General features: G+C 48.5%; 1 protein-coding gene across 1 annotated transcript in view; it reads left to right on the forward strand.

Moving 5' to 3' along the window:
• Positions 1 to 23,950, forward strand: part of med13a (mediator complex subunit 13a) — a 119,357-nt gene that overhangs the window by 81,572 nt on the left and 13,835 nt on the right. Inside the window, exons 7-19 of the mRNA XM_014137886.2 lie at positions 1,383 to 1,545; positions 3,149 to 3,259; positions 6,917 to 7,681; positions 8,964 to 9,183; positions 13,846 to 13,876; positions 14,367 to 14,488; positions 15,338 to 15,428; positions 16,193 to 16,404; positions 16,664 to 16,872; positions 20,136 to 21,070; positions 21,280 to 21,447; positions 21,833 to 22,056; positions 22,771 to 22,960. Of these exons, the coding sequence (XP_013993361.2) occupies positions 1,383 to 1,545; positions 3,149 to 3,259; positions 6,917 to 7,681; positions 8,964 to 9,183; positions 13,846 to 13,876; positions 14,367 to 14,488; positions 15,338 to 15,428; positions 16,193 to 16,404; positions 16,664 to 16,872; positions 20,136 to 21,070; positions 21,280 to 21,447; positions 21,833 to 22,056; positions 22,771 to 22,960 (3,441 nt within the window). The remainder of the gene's footprint in view (positions 1 to 1,382; positions 1,546 to 3,148; positions 3,260 to 6,916; positions 7,682 to 8,963; positions 9,184 to 13,845; positions 13,877 to 14,366; positions 14,489 to 15,337; positions 15,429 to 16,192; positions 16,405 to 16,663; positions 16,873 to 20,135; positions 21,071 to 21,279; positions 21,448 to 21,832; positions 22,057 to 22,770; positions 22,961 to 23,950) is intronic.

Below are 23,950 nucleotides of genomic sequence, written 5' to 3' on the forward strand. Positions count from 1 at the left end.
TCAAAATGAGGCTCAGTAGTGTGTGTGGCCTCCACGTGCCTGTATGACCTCCCTACAACGCCTGGGCATGCTCCTGATGAGGTGGCGGATGGTCTCCTGAGGGATCTCCTCCCAGACCTGGACTAAAGCATCCACCTTTTCCTGGACAGTCTGTGGTGCAACGTGGCGTTGGTGGATGGAGCGAGACATGATGTCCCAGATGTGCTCAATTGGATTCAGGTCTGGGGAACGGGCGGGCCAGTCCATAGCATCAATGCCTTCCTCTTGCAGAAACTGCTGACACACTCCAGCCACATGAGGTCTAGCATTGTCTTGCATTAGGAGGAACCCAGGGCCAACCGCACCAGCATATGGTCTCACAAGGGGTCTGAGGATCTCATCTCGGTACCTAATGGCAGTCAGGCTACCTCTGGCGAGCACATGGAGGCCGCTGTGCGGCCCCCCAAAGAAATGCCACCCCACCATGACTGACCCACCGCCAAACCGGTCATGCTGGAGGATGTTGCACGGCGTCTCCAGACTCTGTCATGTCTGTCACGTGCTCAGTGTGAACCTGCTTTCATCTGTGAAGAGCACCGGGCGCCAGTGGCGAATTTGCCAATCTTGGTGTTCTCTGGCAAATGCCAAACGTCCTGCACGGTGTTGGGCTGTAAACACAACCCCCACCTGTGGACGTCGGGCCCTTATACCACCCTCATGGAGTCTGTTTCTGACTGTTTTAGCAGACACATGCACATTTGTGGCCTGCTGGAGGTCATTTTGCAGGGCTCTGGCAGTGCTCCTCCTGCTCCTCCTTGCACAAAGGTGGAGGTAGCGGTCCTGCTGCTGGGTTGTTGCCCTCCTACGGCCTCCTCCATGTCTCCTGATCTACTGGCCTGTCTCCTGGTAGCGCCTCCATGCTCTGGACACTACACTGACAGACACAGCAAACCTTCTTGCCACAGCTCGCATTGATGTGCCACCCTGGATGAGCTGCACTACCTGAGCCACTTGTGTGGGTTGTAGACTCCGTTTCATGCTACCACTAGAGTGAAAGCACCGCCAGCATTCAAAAGTGACCAAAACATCAGCCAGGAAGCATAGGAACTGAGAAGTGGTCTGTGGTCACCACCTGCTGAACCACTCCTTTATTGGGGGTGTCTTGCTTATTGCCTATAATTTCCACCTGTTGTCTATTCCATTTGCACAACAGCATGTGAAATGTATTGTCAATCAGTGTTGCTTCCTAAGTAGACAGTTTGATTTCACAGAAGTGTGATTGACTTGGAGTTACATTGTGTTGTTTAAGTGTTCCCTTTATTTTTTTGAGCAGTATATATTGTCACTTGTGGTTCGGTGAGACGATTCAGAACCTCTCCCTTCCCACCTCCTCTTTCCTCCAGTGGTCTCCCAGTCGGCTCAGAAGTGGGTGAAGATGTCGTCGGCTGTGGATGGCGTCAGTGTGGACAGCACCAGTCACCACGAGGGGAAGATCCCTCGCAGGCTAGCCAGCCAGGTGGTGGAGAGGGTCTGGCAGGAGTGCAATATCAACAGAGCTCAGAACAAGTACGTCTGTCTCATACACACTCTCTCAACAAAGTCCTAGAACCAGTACAATTGCGCACACAAACACATGCTCACACACACTGTCAACGAGCACAGGCTCACACACAGCTGACAGGAAAGCTATATCTACACCTCACACACATGCATTCACACACATACACGTTTACCCTATCATAGACACACTCAACAGAGCCTAGAGCAGTGATCATCAACTAGATTCAGCCGCGGGATGATTTTTTTCTTGAGCGGATGATCAGGGGGCCAAAACATCATTACAAATCATTTGTAGACTGCAAATTGACCTCAAGAAGCCCAAACATATATAATATTATACGTTGGAACATATTTCCAAAATGAAAATCACTTGGAGCTGATTTGCTGGTATTTTTACAGTATTTTATGTCCAAAATAAAAATATTAAATATAATTATTATTTTTTGCCTCAGAAAACTGTGGGGCAAATTGGGCCTGTGGGCCGTCAGTTAAGGAATCCTGTGTGAAGGAAAATGTTATGTTTGTGCTTTTCTAATAACCAATTTGACTGAGCTCATGCAAGTGACTGATTGATCGTCACCTGGGAGGAATCCTCACTATCTGTATAAGCAATTTGGCAGTATGCCCAGAACATTGTTTTGAGAACCGAAATGGGTGTCTGTAACGGTCGTCGTAGGAAGTGGACCAAGGCGCAGCGGGTTGAGTGCTCATTTTAACTTTATTTAGAACACTGACGAAACAAAACAAGAAAACGAACGGACGACAAACAGTAATGCAGGCTATACACAGCTATGCACAAACAACCTCCCACAATTCCCATAACAAACACACCCCTATACATAGGACCTTCAATCAGAGGCAACGAGGAACAGCTGCCTCCAATTGAAGGCCCAATCCCAATTAACTAAACATAGAAATAGATAGACTAGACTGAACATAGAAATACACTAACATAGAACATAGACCAAAACCCCGGAATACTCTAAACAAACACCCCTCTACAAAACACATATACCAACAAACCCCGAACCACATAAAACAAACACCCCCTGCCACGTCCTGACCAAACTATAATAACAAATAACCCCTTTACTGGTCAGGACGTGACAGTGTCTCAGTTTCAAGGTCTCAGCTTGGAGAAAAGAAGCCTTGAGGTGTTGGTCACATGCATGAACCAAACGTTAACGATGAATTAATTATGAATAATGAATAAGCTAAATCCTCCAAGTATAACTTGTCTGTGTAAGCAGTATATAAGAACTAACGGGACTGCCCCGGCAGAGCTCCCGATCGACGTGTACTATGGTGCATTAAGTTTGTTGGATCCTCTCCCGCTTCCTGATAATAAAGAATGATTAATTTAATATTGACTTCAGGTGTCCCTGATGGTAATTTCCAGGACACCTGGCCTAGAGTATATATACAGTATCTACCTCAACACGTATACACTCATCATTTGCCAAATAGGTCTGTCAAATAACAGGCACACGCCACTGACATGAAATAGTTAATAAACCCTTAATGTTGACACTTCGTTTACCTAATTAATATTTTTCAGAAGTAGACAATAGTAACTAAGAAAAATAATGTGTTGTGTGTGTTTCTCCAGGCGTAAGTTCTCAGCGACAGCCAATGGGACCTGTGAGGAGGAGCTGATGGAGAAAGTAGGAACCTGGGACTTTGTAGAGTCAGCACAGAGGTCACACTGCAACTGCTCCAGGTGAACAATGCAGTTTGTTTGTTTGTATCTCTGGTTAGGGACCTGCGCCCTAAGCCTTCTGTAATGGGATATACTTTTAGTTTAAAAGTTTGCCTTTTAAGGGAAGTTGACTCATTTTCATTGGAATCTTACTCAACAAAACAACGTTCAACACTTCAGTCTAAAATGTGAGATGCATTTTAATGTCAATACGTACAGTACCAATCTAAAGTTTGGACACACCTACTCATTCCAGGGTTTTTCTTTATTTTTTACTATTTTCTACATTGTAGAATAATAGTGAAGACATCAAACTATGAAATAACACATATGGAATCACGGAGAGAATGCCAAAATATTTGTAACACTTTTTTGGTATCTACATGATTCCATATGTGTTAGTTCATAGTTGTGATGTCTTCACTATTATTCTTCAATGTAGAAAATAGTATAAATAAAGAAAAACCCTTGAGTGAGTAGCTGTGTCCAAACTTTTGATTGGTACTGTGTGACATTCATCTATATTCCTCTGTTAAGTGACAACCCTGCCAGGGTTCAAGCTTGTATTTTATTTTGGTGGCTCAGACAGTGTATTCTCTTGGTGGGGCTAAAGCTGTTGTTCTTCACCAGAGACAGTGTCCCCCCCCCAAATGGCACCCTATTCCCTACATGGTGCACTACTTTGAACAGAGCCATGGTCCCTAGTCAAAAGTAGTGCACTATGTAGGGAATAGGGTGTCATTTGGGACACAGTTGCAGACACCCAGGGGCCAGTCTGACCTCTAGAAGGCCTGTTTAGGGAGATGTCTGCTCTAAAAGGGAGAGAGTGTCTGTAGAGCCTAATGTTGACAAATTATCTGCTGCGTCTAGTTAATGTGTGGATGCGAGGTTGACTGTGGCCAGGCTGTTTCTGTTGGGGTTGGAACTCAGACAGTCCGACATTATCACAGCCCTGTGCCTGTGTGTGTCCGGGCATGTGTTCTCTCTGAAGGGAAAGGCTGCAGTCAGCATGTCCCACTGCTGTCTCCTGGCACAGACGTGCACACACACAGCCGCAAAAGCACACGTCACGCTGCAGCTCGCACAGAAATAGATGCTTGACACTCTGCACTTTTATGCTGTTTCTCTGGGCGTTTGCTTTGTGTGTTTCTGCTTTAAGAGCACTTTCACAATAGATCGGGGGAGCGCCTTGCTCCGCACTGGTGGTGTTAGTGCAGGCAGGCCTTGTACAGGAGGTGAGGACAGAGCTGGGGGAAGTCTGTTATTACTGGTGGTGTTAGCGCAGGCAGGCTGTGTACAGGAGGTGAGGACAGAGCTGGGGGAAGTCTGTTATTACTGGTGGTGTTAGGGCAGGCAGGCTGTGTACAGGAGGTGAGGACAGAGCTGAGGGAAGTCTGTTATTACTGGTGGTGTTAGCGCAGGCAGGCTGTGTACAGGAGGTGAGGACAGAGCTGGGGAAGTATGTTATTACTGGTGGTGTTAGGGCAGGCTGTGTACAGGAGGTGAGGACAGAGCTGGGGGAAGTCTGTTATTACTGGTGGTGTTAGGGCAGGCAGGCTGTGTACAGGAGGTGAGGACAGAGCTGGGGGAAGTCTGTTATTACTGGTGGTGTTAGGGCAGGCTGTGTACAGGAGGTGAGGACAGAGCTGGGGGAAGTCTGTTATTACTGGTGGTGTTAGGGCAGGCAGGCTGTGTACAGGAGGTGAGGACAGAGCTGAGGGAAGTCTGTTATTACTGGTGGTGTTAGGGCAGGCTGTGTACAGGAGGTGAGGACAGAGCTGAGGGAAGTCTGTTATTACTGGTGGTGTTAGCGCAGGCAGGCTGTGTACAGGAGGTGAGGACAGAGCTGAGGGAAGTCTGTTATTACTGGTGGTGTTAGCGCAGGCAGGCTGTGTACAGGAGGTGAGGACAGAGCTGAGGGAAGTCTGTTATTACTGGTGGTGTTAGGGCAGGCTGTGTACAAGAGGTGAGGACAGAGCTGGGGGAAGTATGTTATTACTGGTGGTGTTAGCGCAGGCAGGCTGTGTACAGGAGGTGAGGACAGAGCTGGGGGAAGTCTGTTATTACTGGTGGTGTTAGGGCAGGCTGTGTACAGGAGGTGAGGACAGAGCTGGGGAAGTATGTTATTACTGGTGGTGTTAGGGCAGGCTGTGTACAGGAGGTGAGGACAGAGCTGGGGAAGTATGTTATTACTGGTGGTGTTAGGGCAGGCTGTGTACAGGAGGTGAGGACAGAGCTGGGGAAGTATGTTATTACTGGTGGTGTTAGGGCAGGCAGGCTGTGTACAAGAGGTGAGGACAGAGCTGGGGGAAGTCTGTTGGAGGGAACCCAGCATATGGGAGGTAACATTGAAATGGAGTCCCCGTGTGTGCGGCACAATGGTGAGTGTTTGTGTAAAGCCTGTTTTAGCATGAGAAACACTATTGAGGACTCAACTGGGTGGGACTTCCTATGGGTTAAGGAAAAATCACAAAACCAGGTCATCAGGAGGGATCAGCCAATTAATTATACTCGTGAGCAAACATTCCATAACTGCAGATGGCAAGAAATTGCCAATCTTGGCTTTATGCACCCCTTCAGTTTGTTTACTAACTCATAGAAGTAGTAGAAGAAGAACATTGACTACTTCAAAATGGAGGTAGCCTCAATGGCGCTGCCCATGCTCGCAAAGACGCCATAATGAGACAGATACAAAGATGAGTCATCTATCTAAGTCTATGGTGTTTACCCACTCCATGTGTTGTTTTTGCTGCGACTTGCCTACTCTCTGCCTGCCGACAGTTAAGCAGTTCCATTCTTATCCTTCCAGGTAGTGGGAAGGACAATACATCCCTCCCTCCCACCATAAAAGAGGGAGAGCTTAGCTTAGCCGTCAACATGCTGGCTGCTTCACGACAACAAGAGCTGCCTGCAGTTACCATGCTGACATACTAACGGCCAAATAACAACACCCATCCCCAGCTGACCTGACCCTGAGTAGACCCCAAGCACCCCTCCCCCCACAGCCACTTGTCAGTATCAGAGTCTGGCTTTGGACTTGTTGCTCCTCGGGCCCCTTACAGTTAAATGAGAGGTGAACAATACTGGTTCTAACTTAGTGGCTGGCTCTCCCCTGGCCTAGTCTGGGGAAAGTGTGTGTGTGTGTGTGTGTGTGTGTGTGTGTGTGTGTGTGTGTGTGTGTGTGTGTGTGTGTGTGTGTCGTAGGGGCAGTGAGGGCCGGGGACCACCACAACATGTTCCAGGCCATTTAAACCCAACAAGAAACAGGCCTCCCTCCCACCTGGGTCATGTTCAGAAGGGTTTCACTTCGTTTTCTCCCCAATGAACTCAGCAATGGGGGAATGCTCTATTCTAGATGAAGTGCATGGTTTTGGTTAGAGAATAATAGAGTGCAGAATAATAACATCAGTTTATGTTTGTAAGAGTAGCATCAGCATGACATGAGAAGTTTATTAGATTTGAGAGGGACTCATTTGTTCACTTAATTGATTCCGTGCTTTTCAATTGCTACTCGGTTCTCACAGATTCAGCTTTATTCAATTTGTTGTTGGTTATTGATTGCACTAGATTAGTGTTGCTGCTCAACGCTCGTTATTGAGCTAATGAATGTTCACGAATGCTAACAAATTATATTATTGTTAGTTTATTTATGCTTCCTCTTCCTCTGTGTCCTCCTAGGCATAAATCTTTGAAGCAGCGAGGTGGGAGCATCCCCGGCCAGCCCCAGTCAACAGGCCAGCCCACCCACACCCAGCCACCCACCAAGCACAAGGCTGGGGGCGACAAGCCCGAGAAGGGCGACAAGCAGACCAAGAGGCCGCAGACGCCCTTCCACCACCGCAGCACCACCTGCGACGATGTTACCAAGGAGACGGAGGTGGCGGCGGGCCAGCGGCTAGCCATGAGGGCCCAGCAAGCGGGGGGTGGTTTCTCCGGCCTCCGCCCCTCTGACAGTGTCACCAAGCCCCCCCAGCTGCATGGTGGAGGGGTGGGTAGCGGCGGCTCTTCCTCAGAGATGACTGGTTCCCCCCAGCCCCCTCCCCTCAGCCCCCACCCCTGTGAGCGCGACCGAGGAGAGGAGACGGGGAACGGCTCGATGAAGAACCCCTCAACCCCCCACAGTCAACACTTCTACCAGCCGCCCCCAGAGCCCTGCCTGGTGGGGCAGAAGGGTGGCGAGGGGGAACCCCGGAGGCTAGATGGCCTGGCCCTGCACTTCCACCACCCCCACACGTCTTACCCCTCAGAGCCCCTGGAACCCACCATGTATGTAGGCTCTGCTGTAAACCTGGAGGAGGACGGCTCCCCTGCGCCATGGAGGTTCTTCAACCTACCCAGGAGGAAAGAGGCCGAGATACCCACGCCAATGCTGCCTGGGGACAAGCTGAGGGACAGGGAAAGAGACGAGGCCTCGGGAGGACAGGAGGTGGTTTCTGTCACAGAGTGAGTGTATCTCCTCATTCATTCATTCATTCATTCATTCATTCATTCATTCATTCACCATCCATCCTTATCTCCCCATTGAACAGCCACTATTGCCCATAGAGGGTGCTAGATGCCCCCAGCCATTTACTGACTCACTGGTCAGGCATCCAACCCTGACTCCCACTACCCATCCACTACCCAATCATCCCTTTTGGTACACAGACAGACAGGCCCCTTTTTAAGGATTTCCAACATTCTACAAAAAAAGTGTTTTGAAAGAGCACAACCAGGCCTCTCCCCTTCCCTCCCCTCCCTTCCCCCTCGCCGCCCGTGCCTCAGAATGTTCTGAATGTTTGGTGGCGCTGAGCGCATACGGCACGTTACAATCTCGCTATGTGCCCTTTTGACATCATACATCACTAATGTGCATGGCCAGCACTGCAGCACAGACTGGAGAGAGCTTATTGAACCCCCTCAACACACACACACGGTCCCTCTATTACAACTCCCCCTTCTTCCTTCCTCGCCACCCTGAACATGTGAAGGACAGTGGCTTCCTTGAAACCTTGATGTCAGAGCAGAGGTGTCGCTTCACTGAGAGAGAGACATAGTAAGAGAGAGAGAGAGAGAGAAGTGGACTCGAGGGAGCAGAGCGAGAGGGATGGAAGAGAGAGAGATGGAGAGAGAGGGTGAGCTGGACTAAGGGATAGGGGGAGGATGGTCCGGAGAGCAGGCAGGTCGGGCCGAGCAGTGGTGGTCTTGGGAAGTATCTGAGGGGTTATGCATTTCAGGGATGGCTGATGGACAGTGCTGTGGACAGGGCTGTGGGCAGGGCTAAGGACAGCAGGGCTAATCTGGTGAGGAGAAAGGGAGGGAAAGGATGGAGGGAGAGAGAGAGAGGGAGTAATCCTGGCGGCAGGGACATAGCTTTGAATGGATGCTAATCTCTGGCTTGGGCCACTGCGCACTGTCACCTCACATCACAGCCGAGCCGGAGAGAGGGAGGAGGGAGCGAGAGAGAGGACCTACATGAGCTGGCTCACTCCCCATTGGTCACTCCCCCTCCCTTCCCCCCCTTAGAGGGGCCGGCAGGGCTCACTGTCTGGTAGCATCTGAACAACCACAACATCAACAACTAGAACACAGACACATGAAACACAATGATTCACAGATTACATTGAAAAAGAGACATGCATTGCTTTACCTCCCCACATGAATGTTGATGGATTACTATTGATAGCTTGCACTCTGTGGCATTGCCTGACCTAATAAATCGCCCCCTGTCCCCGTCCACACCCAGACTGATGGCCACTTCCAAGCGGCCTCTGAAGGTGTCTGAGGAGCGCGTGCAGATGTACCTCCAGCGGAGGAACCAGTACCTGGCCGCCGCCATTACCGACGACGATGACCACGAGCCTGAGGTGGACCCCTACGCCTTCGAGGACGGGGACGTCAAGTTCTCCTTTTCCGACAAGAAGGACAAGACGGGCGGCGAGCGCCAGCCCGGGAAGAAACACAAGGTAGGGCTAAAGTTACAACTTCATCAACTGGAGCGGCTGAGGCAAATCCTTTTCTCCCATCGCTGTTGCTGCTGCCGCCAACATGCCACTGTTGGTGACCGCCTTTAGTCTCAGGCAGCAGGAAGGGTTCGGTTAAGGGTCACAAGATAAGCGATCCTGCACTGTAAATGTCTCGCTAGCTAGACTCCGCTTTTTCCCACCCAAATCTACTGCGCAGGAAGCCAGCTCCAACTCACATTGTTATCCCAGCAGAGGGGTGCCAAAATAGTTTGGTGCCTCTCTAATTTCCTCCCTCTCGTTTAGTTTAGTTTGTGTCTTCCCTATCTGCTCCCTCTCTCACTCTGATTCTCCTCCCCTGCCATGTGGGCTCAGGATGTTTTCTTAATATTGTCTCTTTCTGTTTTCAAACCTAGACCACCTGTTAGCTGTGGAAGCTCCCCCAGCACTAGAGAGAGAGCAGGGGGGGAGTGTGTGGGAATGGGAATGGGAATGGGAGAGGGCTGCCTGTCACCCTGTCTGCTTGTCTGTGAGGCATGGAGGAGGGGGAGGGAGGCACTGTGCTGGCTGTGGCTTAAACAGGCCAAATCAACCTGGCTTACTGAAGTGTGCACGTTTAAAATAGCTTTTTTTGTATTTTGTTTTATTTCACAAGGGCTGCTGAGCTTTTTTTCTCTCCCTCAAGTTAGTGTGTGTGTGTGGTACTGTACTGTGTGTGTGTGTGTGTGTGTGTGTGTGTGTGTGTGTGTGTGGTACTGTACTGTGTGTGTGTGTGTGTGTGTGTGTGTGGTACTGTACTGTGTGTGTGTGTGTGTGTGTGTGTGCGTGCACATGTGTGCGTGTGCGTGTGCGTGTGTGTGTGTGTGGGGGGGGGTACTGTACTGTGTGTGTGTGTGGTAGTGTACTGTGTGTGTGTTGTAGTGTACTGTGTGTGTGGTACTGTGTGTGTGGTACTGTGTGTGTGGTACTGTGTGTGTGTGTGTGGTACTGTACTGTGTGTGTGTGTGTGTGTGTGTGTGTGTGTGTGTGTGTGTGTGTGTGTGTGTGTGTGTGTGTGTGGTACTGTACTGTGTGTACTGTTACTGCTGTGCTGCTTCTGATACAGGAGGTCCCCCAGTGGCCACTATGTGCAGAGGAGCCCTTCCACAATCTGCTGAGCACTTGGGCTGTGTGTGTGTTAGCTCAGCTATACATCTTTCCCTCTTGGTCCTGCTTCACTCTGCATTGATGACGCTGCAAAGCGACGGCCTATGTTTTGTGCAATTTTATGTGTGTGTTCATGAGTGGGTGCGTGCCATAGACTCTCTCGGCATTGCCAAATTGGCTTCTGTCCCATCCCGCTGAGTTGTGTGTGTGCAGGAGGTTGGCATGCTGTCAAAGCTCCAAACGTGTTCCAGTTACACCACTAGAAACAATGTTCCCTCAAATTTATTCCTGCTTAACGCAAAATTGAACATTGTGAAAATGATGTTCAACTTCCGGCGCGTGTTTACTGGGAACACTGAGGCTTTACCCGCTTTAAGTTACAGTTTTAACATGGGCCAAGAAGGCTAGAGTGGCTATTTGATCATAATGTAGGCCTACCAGAGTGGTCTACCATAAAAAAAAATGGAGAAAATGCATCCCATAACATTTTAAATGAAAATGGTGGTTCTTTCATTCAGCCTACAGTAGCAGCCAATGTGTGGTGTTCAATGTAGGCCTACATTCCATGAGACTTTTGAAATAACATGCAGGGCTTGACATGAATCTGTTTATCCACTTATCCTTCAGACAAGGAGATGACTGAAAATGTTGTGTTGTTTGATGCAAGAAACCACTTTACAAAATAAAATGTATTATTAATCAGACAAATTATGCTTCCCTTTGCCTTTTGGCTACTTAGCTCATTCAAGCCTGTTTCAAAATACAACACTGCCCCTTTAAGGCATAAAAAGGCTATTTACCTGATCTTTGCTTTTCAAAGATGGCTAGAAATGCACACGTTTTGTCCCCTTTAGGAAGCAACCACTCCTACATTGCTGACTACAAATGAGCTATAACTAGGCTAATAACTCACTAACTTGCAAAGGATATGAACAAACAAAAAACAAGCGCATAATAATCACGACCGCTCATGCTGTAAAACAGTCCAGTTCGGAGTGAATGGTGCAAATCCATATATGGCAATGGTCTATTTGCATATAGGCCTACTGCAGCTCTGATTGGTTATGGCGCACCGATCTGTGTAGAGTATGGGCCTGAGTCGTGCCTGTCAATGCAATAGAATCCTACTCCGATGCGCTCTGCCTACAACACAATCTCTTACATCATTAGTTTTACATTCTTAAGTCTTGCATAGTTCCTTTTGTTTCGCTATGTTGCATTGAAAGTAGCTAATACTGCGTTGATTCGATCCCAATTCCCAGAGTAAAGGGAAACGTTGATAATGTTCACTCTAGAACTGGGAGCGGCAGGTAGCCTAGGGGTTAGAGCGTTGGGCCGAAAGGTTGCTACATCGAAACCCCGAACTGACAAGGTAAAAATCTGTCGTTCTGCCCCTGAACAAGGCACTTAACCCACTGTTCCTAGGCCATCATTGTAAATAAGAATTTGTTCTTAACGGACTTGCCTAGTTAAATAAAGGTTCAATTAAAAATGTAAAACTCTAGAAAGTTGAGTGAAATTAAATCTCGTGCTTCTCTGCGCGGGGTGATATTTCTTCTCTTCTGTGCGGCAACCCCGGGGGAGCTGCGCACCAGCGCACACATGCAGCTTAGAGGGAACATTGACTAGAAACCCCTGCCAATGAAACAAAACAGTACACTCACTTAGCAGTGGAGCTGGGCGTACAGTAGCAGCAGAGAAAACAGGAAAGGGTAGTCTCTGGTAGGGCTGTACTGTGGGGCACCATATGAACATCACACTGACTGGCTGGTCTAAGGTCGAAACCAGTGGTTCTCAACTGGTTTTGCCATCGGGACCCAAATTCAACCAGGTTTTCTCAGGGCGACCCAATATTCACATTGCGAAAAAAAAGAATCACCAAAATGCAATCTGGAAAACTATTTTTAATGCTATACTGATTGTAAATGTATCAATTATATGACAAGGGAACAACATTCCCACCTTTCATTGTCACTTCTTACATTTTGCCCATATTCTTAATGGAAAATGTTAATAAACTCTGGTTTGAGCCCACAAAATCAACACAATTATTGCTGCTAATAGCTCTATATTGAAAACACTGTGATTGAAGAGAAATTGTTCGGAGATTAAATGATTTAAAATTGTAAGATCATTATTACTTCTACACACTTTGTAACTGGTTTAAGTCGTTTAAGTTCAGACTGGAGTATAGAATCCTTGGTCTAAGCTGTGTGTTGTTCAGTGGCTGTAGGCTCCTCTACTCTGCTTTACATGTCACTACAGCAGACGCATTCTTTAGATTTACAGACTGAAATGGCTGTGTCTTCTGAATAAGTGCCTGACCCCTCAGATGAAATGGCCGGAGATGGGGAGAAAGAGAGAGAGAGAGAGAGGACTCTTTCATGCAGACAGTTTTGGAATAATAAGGGCAGTGTGACGCAAGGCTGGAACACATCCATACAAACACAGGCTCCAGCGTTCCAGCCAAGCGTCGGTTATTGATAAGGGGCTAGCTGGCGTCATAGGTTTTTGTTTGCTGTTTGTGCCGGGTTTTTTTCCCCCGTAGTGCAGCAGGCTTTCAAAGGAAACAGATTAAAGGTCCTTTACACAGACAGAGAGAGAGAGCCCCTGGAGCGTAATGAAATCAATGGCTACTGGAACATGCCATTCCTTCAGCCCCAACCCCTTGTGTGTGTGTGACTCTGTATGCCTGGCATGTATAACGGAGGCCCCATCATAATATATGACATTTAGCTGACGCTTTTATCTAAAGTGACATACAGTCAAACATACATACATTCTCTGAATTGGTGGCCCCAATGGGAATCATACCCACAATCCTGGCTTTGCATGTGCCATGCTCTACCAACTGAGCCACAGAGAACCACAAGAGCACACAGCCCTATCCCTGAGAGATATTGACGTAGTGTAGTGGCATTAGGGCTCCCTCCCCGGCCTAGGAGGCCATGGCATTTCTCACATACACTGGTAGCCTTGTCTGGAAATCTCATTAGTACAGTCAGTACAGAGACGTTTGTTCGTTCCCCTCTTTTCTCTCTTCTCTCTATTTTTTTTAAGTCTGCCAAAAATAACCTATTCTCAATTGAGACTGAGAGAGCAGAAACAGCTCTCATGAGCTGGAGGCACCTGTGTACTTTCTGCATTTAGACAAGAGATTTCCCTCTTGTTATGTGGTTTAGACTGTGTGTATTAAAAATGTATTTAAAACAGTTTCATATAGACTGTTTCTGCTATAGCCTTTTATCCATTATCAATATATTTTGATTGTGTTTGATCAGCTATATCCTATTGGTTTTGTTTCTTTGCATTTGTTTTGTGCACAAGATTGATCTCTCTCTTGTCTGTCTGTCTCTCACTCACTCACTCTTTCTTTCTTTCTTTCTTTCTTTCTTTCTTTCTTTCTTTCTTTCTTTCTTTCTTTCTTTCTTTCTTTCTCTCTTGGTCTGTCTCTCTCTCACTCTCTCTCTCTCTGTCTTTCTCGCTCTCTTTCTGTCTTTCTCTCTCCCTGTCTCTCAGGGGGAGGATGGAGCAGCAGGTCTGTCAGATGGTAAGGATCCTCTGTCTGTCTCTGCTGTACTGTGCAGCTCTGTGCTCTGTTAGATGACAGGGATATTACCTGGGTCCACAGCCTACCAGAGTGACAGCAGTAGCAGCCTAAGCCAGCCTTTGATGATGGTGTGAAACCATACTGTAGCTTACCACCTGTCTGTCATGGGCTTCTCTCAGCAACAGTAAATGCAGTCAATCAGTCTGAGCCATCATACTGTGGTGTATCTATAACTCATACCACATATGATTTGTAATGGTAAAGTCTTATCTAGATTCCTCAGGCATGTAGACGCATTAGTAGGTTTTATTCAGACTTAATTCAGATATGTTTTATTGGGGTGTTATAGCACATATATATGTGTACTAGCTATTGAATGCAGCCTCAGGAATAGGCCCACATGTAATACTGACAGGCTCTGACGTCAAGGTATATTTGGGAGCTACAGGTGGGTTACCAACCTAATCCCTGTGTGTTCCTTCTCCGCCAGACGCAGCGCGGGCAGCCGCACACGCACGCACTGCCTCCACCAGTCTGATCCATGAGACAGATTTGGCTGTGTCCATCAACGACCTGGACAACCTCTTCAACTCAGACGAGGACGAACTCACGGTCAGTACGGTGTGTGTGTGTGTGTGTGTGTGTGTGTGCGTGCGTGCGTGCGAGAGAGAGAGAGAAGAGGATGAACTTGCGGTCATTGGGGCCTGCCAGCACTACAGCCTGCCCGCTGCACTAAACCACAATAAATATCCCATTAGCTAGAGTACCGCCTGGCAAGTGTGTGTGTGTGTGTGCGCATCTGAGTGTGTGTGTGTGTGTGTGTGTGTGTTGGTGAGCCAGAATGTTGCGTGCATGCAGTACATCAGTGTCTATGGCTGACATGTCACCCTACAACACATTGCAGTGTTATTGGCTACGTTTACACAGACACTGATTCGGATCTTTTGCCCAATTATTGGCTAAATATCTGCTCTGATTTGTCAAAAGCTTGTGTAACCGCGGCTTAGATTCAAAAAGGCTTTCCCCAACCCCCGCCCCAAAGGTGGATATGGATGGCTTCCAAAGGGCTCTGTTCTGACTTTGGCCCCCACAGAACAGTCACAGTCCAACCCCCTCTGAGACTGTCTGGCACCAACAACACTGCAAGAACACACTGAGGGCTGCAATGCCACCGCTGGGTTACGGCCTGCCAACAGGGTTCCCCATCCCCTCACTACAGGGGATTTGTTGTTGTGGAACTAACATCACATCGATTTGTTGACTGTCACTGTTCTCGGGTTTCAGAAAATGTGTAATATTGATTTATGTTGTGTTCATTTAAATTAAACGTTATACAGTTTAGTCTCGTTGAGATAAAATATATATAGAGACATGTCATTTCATTTTCTGTGTTGTTTTTGTGAATAAACTTTTGAATGTTTTGAATCTTATTTTTGCCATGTCTTTGTTTATATTCAACAGCCTGGTTCCAGACGAGCGGTGAATGGAACAGGTGATAAATTTGGCAACAAGGAACCAAAGCCAGCCACTCTGGACCCAGTCTCTTGCATTAGTAAGCCTGCTTCTCCCTGCTCTCAGATCAGCCTGTTCAATCAGCTCCTAGCTCAATGCTTATGGGATAGGATACCCCTAAGCTTTCCCCACTCCTCAGCCTAAGGATGATGCACTGAAAATGTGCTTGAGGCAACTCAAACCCATGCAGAAACTCATAATATAACACTTGGAAAGCACAGCCTGTTCATACTCATTCATTCACTAATGAAGCATGAAACTTCTTCAGTCACTAGTCTCAGCACATGTTTACATTCCAGGATCCTTATGTATCAGGCATCTCAGTAGGAGTGCTGATCTAATATCAGGTCTCCATGTTCATAAGGCAAAAGGCAAAACTGATCATAGATCAGCACTCCTACTCAGAGACACTTGATACGTACAGGCCCAGAGATGTTGTTTACCTATGCTGCGCCCCCTTGTGGCGATAAGAGTTCTACAGATGTCACTGGCTGTCTGAGCAACCCTGCTCCACTCCAAACAGACAGCTCTGAGCCATGGGGCAGGAACAAGAGTCTCATTATCTACCCCTCTATGTGACTAGTGTATAGCTTTGTGTGTGAAACAAGGTGCTTGTTGCCTCAGCAGTTAGACTGTCAAACTGTTGATCGTACCTGTTGAGCCATGGCTGCCTTTGAGACTTCAGATCTTCACTTGTTGTTGTCACTGAATGAGAACCTTGATTCATCTCTAGTCTCTAACGCCCCCTCCTCTCTTTCTTCATTTATACCTATCTTTCCCCTCTCCTCCCTCTATCTGCTCTAGGCTCGGCAGATTTGCACCAGATGTTCCCCACTCCCCCCAGCCTGGAGCAGCACATCATGGGCTACTCTCCCATGAACATGGGCAGTAAGGAGTATGGCGGCCTGGAGGTCGGACAGGGCATGACCAACCTGGACGGTACCTCGTCCCTTGGGGGACACTTCAAGATCGAGGTGGAGGAAGGCTACTGCAGCCCCAAGCCACAGGAAATCAAGGTGGGTTTGGCCCCTAATTTTCAACTTGACCCCTATCTGACCCTGATTAGGAGTCATGGATAATTCCTCTGCATCACCTAACTGTTGCTGAACTTAGAACTGCTGGTGTTTTCTAGCCTAACCTTGCCAAGGAGTTACAATAAGGATGAATGTGAAATGAATAAGTCAATTGAAGTCATAGTACTGTAGCCTCAGTGTACATACAGCACATGGTCTAACCCCAGTGTCATACGCCACCGCTCCCTGTCTCTCCCCACAGGACTTCTCGTTTGTGTACAAGCCGGAGCTGTGCCAGGCATTTGTGGGCTGCTCCATGTTTGCCCCCCTCAAGACCCTGCCCAGCCAGTGTCTGCCCCCAATCAAGATGCCAGACGAGTGCATCTACAGGCCCAGCTGGACCACCGTGGGCAAACAGGAGATGCTCAACCACCCCCATGTGCCTTCCATGGCCTACCTCAACAAAGACAGGTAAACATATTTCCTTCAAGTACATAGTCCAGAAACCACTTATCTCCTCACTTGCCATTGCATTGGTGTGTGGTTGTGCATTTGAATTGTCTGATATAGTAAATCAATCAATCAGTCAATCTCTATATGAACCACTCATAACCAATGTGTTTTGTCTGAATGCCTAACTGCTAGGGGCCCATCTGCTATGGGAGGGCTGTCTGTCTGCGTGGCTAACTGACTGTCTCAGGACCCTCTCCTCTGCTTCTAAAGCCTATGGAACCAATGGAGACTTTCCCAGCTGCTCCAAGGATTTTTTTACAATTTCTAATGCTCATCTGTGCTGAGGGATACTGAAGCTGCAGTGTAATTTAGACTTAGACGATACAGACCCACACACACACATACACACACACACACACACACACACACACACACACACACACACACACACACACACACACACACACACACACACACACACACACACACACACACACACACACACACACTTGGGTTTATCCCCCTACCCCCTGAGGAGCCTGTTCCATTCCTCAGGCATGGCTGATTGAGAGGAGGGGAGATGAGTGTAGAAAGCATGGTGGTGATTGAAGGTGAGGATTATTAACCCTCAGTACTGAGCCTGGTCTATCAAATCAAGTCAAATTGTATTGGTCACATACACATATGTAGCAGATGTAATTGCGGGGGTAGCGAAATGCTTGTCTTCCTAGCTCCAACAGTGCCGTAGTATCGAACAGTGCAGTTGTATCGAAAAACGATTCACAACGATACACACAAATCTATAAGTAAATAAATATTAGATTGAGCAATGTCGGAGTGGCTTTGACTAAAATACAGTAGAATAGAATACAGAATATACATATGAGATGAGTAAAGCAGTATGTAAACATTATTAAAGTGACTAGTGTTCCATTATTAAAGTGGCCAGTGATTCTAAGTCTATGTATATAGGGCAGTAGCCTCTAAGGTGCAGGGTTGAGTAGCCGGGTGGTAGCCGGCTAGTGATGGCTGTTTAACAGTCTGATGGCCTTAAGATAGGTGTTTTTCAGTCTCTCTGTCCCAGCTTTGATGCACCTGTACTGACCTCGCCTTCTGGATGATAGTGGGGTGAACAGGCAGTGGCTCGGGTGGTTGATGTCCTTGATGATCTTTTTGTCCTTCCTGTGACACCGGGTGCTATAGATGTCCTGGAGGGCAGGTAGTTTGCCCCCCAGTGATGCGTTGGCCAGACCGCACCACCATCTGGAGAGCCCTGTGGTTGCGGGCGGTGCAGGAGAAGGTGGAAATCTTCAAGTTCCTCGGCGGACACATCACTGATGATCTGAAATGGTCCACCCACACAAACTTCAGGAGGCTGAAGAAATTTGACTTGGCCCCTAAAACCCTCACAAATTTTTACAGATGCACAATTGAGAGCATCCTGTTGCGCTGTATCACTGCCTGGTACGGCAACCGCTGCATATGGATGTGGATAGGGCCGTGCTCCCGCTGCTGTTTCCTGAAGTCCACAATCAGCTCCTTTTGTTGACGTTGAGGGAGAGGTTATTTTCCTGGCACCACTATCCCAGGGAGTTTATCATTTTCAACCATTTTACAGGCCTCCTAAACAAAAACTCCCAATGAGTAGTACTGTTATTGCGGACCTTTTTCCTAGTAGTGTAATTACCATAGGGTGGCAATTGAGTGATTTGAAGTTCTATTTTAATAGTAATGGCAAAACCAGGTCTGTTTCCCTAATATATGGCTGTATGATCATAGCTGTACCTCTCTGCATAATTTGGGGCACACCTGTTTAAGGGCTTAGAGGACAGCACGTAACCTAGTGGTTAAGAGCGTTGGGCCAGTATTTACATGTTTTATTTAACCTTTTATTTAACTAGGCAAGTCAGTTAAGAACAAGTTCTTATTTACAATGACGGCCTACCCCGGCCAAAGCCTCCCTAACCTGGACGACGCTGGGACAATTGTGCGCCGCCCTATGGGACCCCTTGTGATACAGCCCGGGATCAAACCAGGGTCTGTAGTGACATCTCTAGCACTGAGATGCAGTGCCTTAGACCACTGCGCCACTCAGCAGTCCAGTAACTGAAAGGTTGCTGGTTTGAATCCCCAGGCTGACTAGGTGGAGAGAAACAATCTGCCGATGTGCCTTTGAGCAAGGCACTTAACCCTAATTGCTCCTGTAAGTCGCTCTTGATAAGAACGTCTGCCAATTGGACCTTGCTGTTCCATTGTCTGGGTAGAGGGGGGTATAGATGGGGCCTCTGTTCCTTGCAGAGTGCTAAGAATGGCAGTAAAGGCCCAGGATGTCATGGGAAAGCCCTATAAGCTGGTCATGCTGTTTTTACGAACCTCACTACTTAACCTGCGCTACTGCCGTGTAAGGGCTGCATCCCAAATAGCACTCTATTTCCTTTATAGTGCACTATGGGCCCTGATCAAAGGTAGTTCACTCTATAGGGGTGGAGAGAGAGGGAGGAGGCAGGGGCCTATTGCTTTAGGTTCAGCCACGATTTGTTTCTTTCTCACACATGTAAGTAGCCTAGGTATGGACAGGGACAGGCTGTGCTGTGCTCTCCTCCCTCTTTAGCTCTCATCACAGCTGCTCTCCTCTCGCAAGGCCCAAAAATACTCTTCTCCCTCATTGAGGGGCTGCTTCAAATGGCAGCACCTTCCGCAGTGGCATTGGGATACCCCGATAGACAGCCAGGCAGCCACTTTTCTCTGCTTTTTTGTTAACCATTCCCCCTCTTGACGGTTGTTGTGTTGTTTACCTCTGCTGTGTAATGGAGGTTTAGTTGATACTGAAATGAACTGTTGATTGTTGTGTTACTGTATACCAAGCTCTGGTTTGTTGTGTTGTTTTGAATCAAGCTCTAGCACAGGGTTCCCCAGTTGGCGACCTGCGGGACGAATTTGTCCTGCGGGTGGTTTTATTTGGCCCACCAATGTTTTGTTGTTGTTGAATTTTCATTGTTGGACATAAAAAATTGTAGAAACACCAGGAAATCAGCTCCAAGCGATTTTAATTTGAGAAATATGTTCCTAGGTATTTCCACGCATAGTAGAGAGACGTGATCATAATTATACAAATGTAAGCAGTCTACAAATTATTTGTAATTATGTTGCGTCCCCCGACCATCCGTTCAAGAAAAAAATCATCCCGCGGCTGAATCTAGTTGATGATCCCTGCTCTAGCATATTGTCCCCACAGGCTGGTTTGTGTGACTGATTCCTCTCTTCACTTCTCTCTGCCACAGTAACATCCCCAGTGTGGGCAGTGCCATGGACCAGGACTACAGCCAGAGCTACACACCCCAGACCCATACGCCCTTCATGTCCAACAGTGCCCCCCCCAGCAACAGTGGCACGGGCATCCTGCCCTCCCCGGCCACCCCGCGCTTCTCCGCCCCCACACCACGCACTCCCCGTACCCCACGCACCCCAAGAGGGCCCGCCAGTGTCCAGGGTTCGCTCAAGTATGAGAACTCGGACCTCTACTCGCCTGCCTCTACCCCCTCCACCTGTCGACCCCTCAACTCAGTGGAACCTGCCACCGTGCCCTCCATCCCCGAGGCCCACAGCCTCTACGTCACCCTCATCCTCTCTGAGTCCGTCATGAACCTCTTCAAGGACTGCAACTTCGACAGCTGCTGCATCTGCGTGTGCAACATGAACATCAAGGGGGCCGACGTGGGGGTGTACCTGAGCGACCCCACGGGAGAGGCCCAGTACCCCTGCACCTGCGGCTTCAGCGCAGTCGTCAACCGCCGCTACGGCAACAGCTCGGGCCTATTTCTGGAGGACGAGCTGGACATCATCGGACGCGACTCGGACGTCAGCCGCGAGGCGGAGAAGCGCTTCGAGGCGCTGCGGCAACACTCGCTGGAGAGGACAGGGGGAGGAGGAGGAGGGAGGGGAGAGAGGGTACCAGATGAGCTGATCTTACTGCTACAGGACCAGTGCACCAACCCCTTCTCGCCCATGGCTGGGATGGAGCCTGACAGCCTGGCAGCGCGGGGGGCCGGGGGTTGTCCAGTGCCGGCCTGTGTGAGGGTGGAGGAGAGGGACTACCATAGTGACTGCTACATGGCCCTGGAGCACGGCCGCCAGTTCATGGACAACATGTCAGGAGGCAAGGTGGACGAGGCCCTGGTCAAGACCACCTGTCTACACCGCTGGTCCAAACAAAATGGTAGAAAAGAAAAACACAATTTTGTTGTTCTAACCATCCTTAAAATCCATGTCTGATACATTGATACCTTGTTCTTTGCATTTGGCCCTTTAGAGCTTCAGTTGGCTAGCATAACTAACCAACAGAAACCAGTCTGTTCATTTTTCCTGCCAGTTAGCGGTATGTTTATATTTCTAGTTATATTTCTCTCCTCCTTCTCCTCTCCCCAGCGGTGGACATCACTGCTCTGTGCTCTCAGGACGTGCTGCGGGTGCTGCTCTCCCTCCAGCCTGTACTCCAGGATGCCATCCAGAAGAAGAGGACGGTGCGCTCCTGGGGCGTTCAGGGACCCCTCACCTGGCAGCAGTTCCACAAGATGGCTGGACGGGGCTCCTACGGTAAGCCACCAGGAACTAAATTCTCCAAGAGCTAAAAACTCACGTAGGCAGATACGGTACAGATCAGTAGTCATCTCAGTCACACTGCTCTAGTCCAGATGTCAGCTCAGTGGGGAAGCTGCCACTGCTGCTGTGATGGGTTCACTTTGGGCTTTCAATCCTTCTCTGAGAGGTGACGGGTGGCACGCTGGCTTGTTTAAGTAATTACTCACTATCTTCCCTCTGTTCCTCTCCTCCTCTTCACCTTCTCTTATACCTCTCCCCCCCACTCTCCACTCCTCACCCCTGCCCCCCTACTCATCTCTTCACCTTCACTTCTCTCTCCTGCCTCTCTCTTCCTGCATCCTTCCTTCTCCTCCCCCTCCCTTCTTCTTCCTTTCATCAGGCACAGATGAGTCTCCTGAGCCTCTGCCCATCCCTACCTTCCTGGTGGGTTATGAGTATGACTTTGTGGTGCTGTCGCCCTTCGGCCTGCCCTACTGGGAGAAGCTGCTGCTGGACCCCTTCGGCTCTCACAGGGACGTTGGCTATCTGGTGGTCTGTCCCGACAACGAGGCCCTGCTCCAGGGGGCCAAGAACTTCTTCAGGGACCTCACCGCCGTCTACGAAGTAAGGCTGGAGAATGTTACAACGTTAACGTCCATTTACCATGCAAGAGATGGGGCATCTTTGGACAGCTGAAGCAAGATATTTTTCTTCCGGAAAATTTTATTTTTCAATGAAAATGACCATAGGAGTTGTGAGTTAAGAGGATATGACCATAGGAGTTAGGAGTTAAGAGGCTATGACCATAGGAGTTGGGAGTTAAGAGGCTATGACCATAGGAGTTGGGAGTTAAGAGGCTATGACCATAGGAGTTGGGAGTTAAGAGGCTATGACCATAGGAGTTGGGAGTTAAGAGGATATGACCATAGGAGTTGGGAGTTAAGAGGATATGACCATAGGAGTTGGGAGTTAAGAGGATATGACCATAGGAGTTGGGAGTTAAGAGGATATGACATTTTGGGAAGTGAATTGAAATGTCAGTGTGAAAAATAGAAAACTCCTAATTGAAAACAAAGGGCACATTTCAATTATTGAATGAAATGGAATTGAAATGGAATTGACCCATACCTTGCTAGAGGCTTAGTGTACGTATTGATGACAGAAAAAAGAGCCTGTCTCCTTCAGTTCTGTACCATTCCTTATTGGACTGTCTACCTTGACATAAATTCACTCAAGTCGTTCCTGTGCTGTTGTCTAACCATTCCGCCATCCCTCCTCTCTTTCCCTCCCTCCTTCTTCTCCTTCCATCCCTACCCCCACTCTCCATGTGCCCTGCAGTCATGTCGTCTGGGCCAACACCGCCCCATCTCAAAAGACCACCCGGACGGCATCGTGAGAGTGGGTGGAGCGGCCGCCAAGAAGCTGGCGGAGCAGCCTGTCAGCGATTGGTTCCTCAAGGCTGCCAGCGGCAACAGTGACGCCTTCGCCAAGCTCAAGCTTTACGCTCAAGTCTGCCGCTACGACCTTGGTAGGTTCCAATGACTACACGGTTGGGGAATTGGCCGGCGTCGGACCTTTCGGTACCTGCCATCCCCATATTGCCAAGAACATGGTTTTACAACGTGGTTTCTATTGTTCTTTATACACTGCTCAAAAAAATAAAGGGAACACTTAAACAACACATCCTAGATCTGAATGAAAGAAATAATCTTATTAAATACTTTTTTCTTTACATTAGTTGAATGTGCTGACAACAAAAATCACACAAAAATAATCAATGGAAATCCAATTTATCAACCCATGGAGGTCTGGATTTGGAGTCACACTCAAAATTAAAGTTGAAAACCACACTACAGGCTGATCCAACTTTGATGTAATGTCCTTAAAACAAGTCAAAATGAGTCTCAGTAGTGTGTGTGGCCTCCACGTGCCTGTATGACCTCCCTACAACGCCTGGGCATGCTCCTGATGAGGTGGCGGATGGTCTCCTGAGGGATCTCCTCCCAGACCTGGACTAAAGCATCCGCCAACTCCTGGACAGTCTGTGGTGCAATGTGGCGTTGGTGGATGGAGCGAGACATGATGTCCCAGATGTGCTCAATTGGATTCAGGTCTGGGGTACGGGCGGGCCAGTCCATAGCATCAATGCCTTCCTCTTGCAGGAACTGCTGACACACTCCAGCCACATGAGGTCTAGCATTGTCTTGCATTAGGAGGAACCCAGGGCCAACCGCACCAGAATATGGTCTCACAAGGGGTCTGAGGATCTCATCTCAGTACCTAATGGCAGTCAGGCTACCTCTGGCGAGCACATGGAGGGCTGTGCGGCCCCCCAAAGAAATGCCACCCCACACCATGACTGACCCACCGCCAAACTGGTCATACTGGAGGATGTTGCAGGCAGCAGAACGTTCTCCACTGCGTCTCCAGACTCTGTCACGTCTGTCACGTGCTCAGTGTGAACCTGCTTTCATCTGTGAAGAGCACAGGGCGCCAGTGGCGAATTTGCCAATCTTGG

This window comes from Salmo salar, chromosome ssa13 (assembly GCF_905237065.1).
Source record: "Salmo salar chromosome ssa13, Ssal_v3.1, whole genome shotgun sequence".
NCBI lineage: Eukaryota > Metazoa > Chordata > Actinopteri > Salmoniformes > Salmonidae > Salmo > Salmo salar.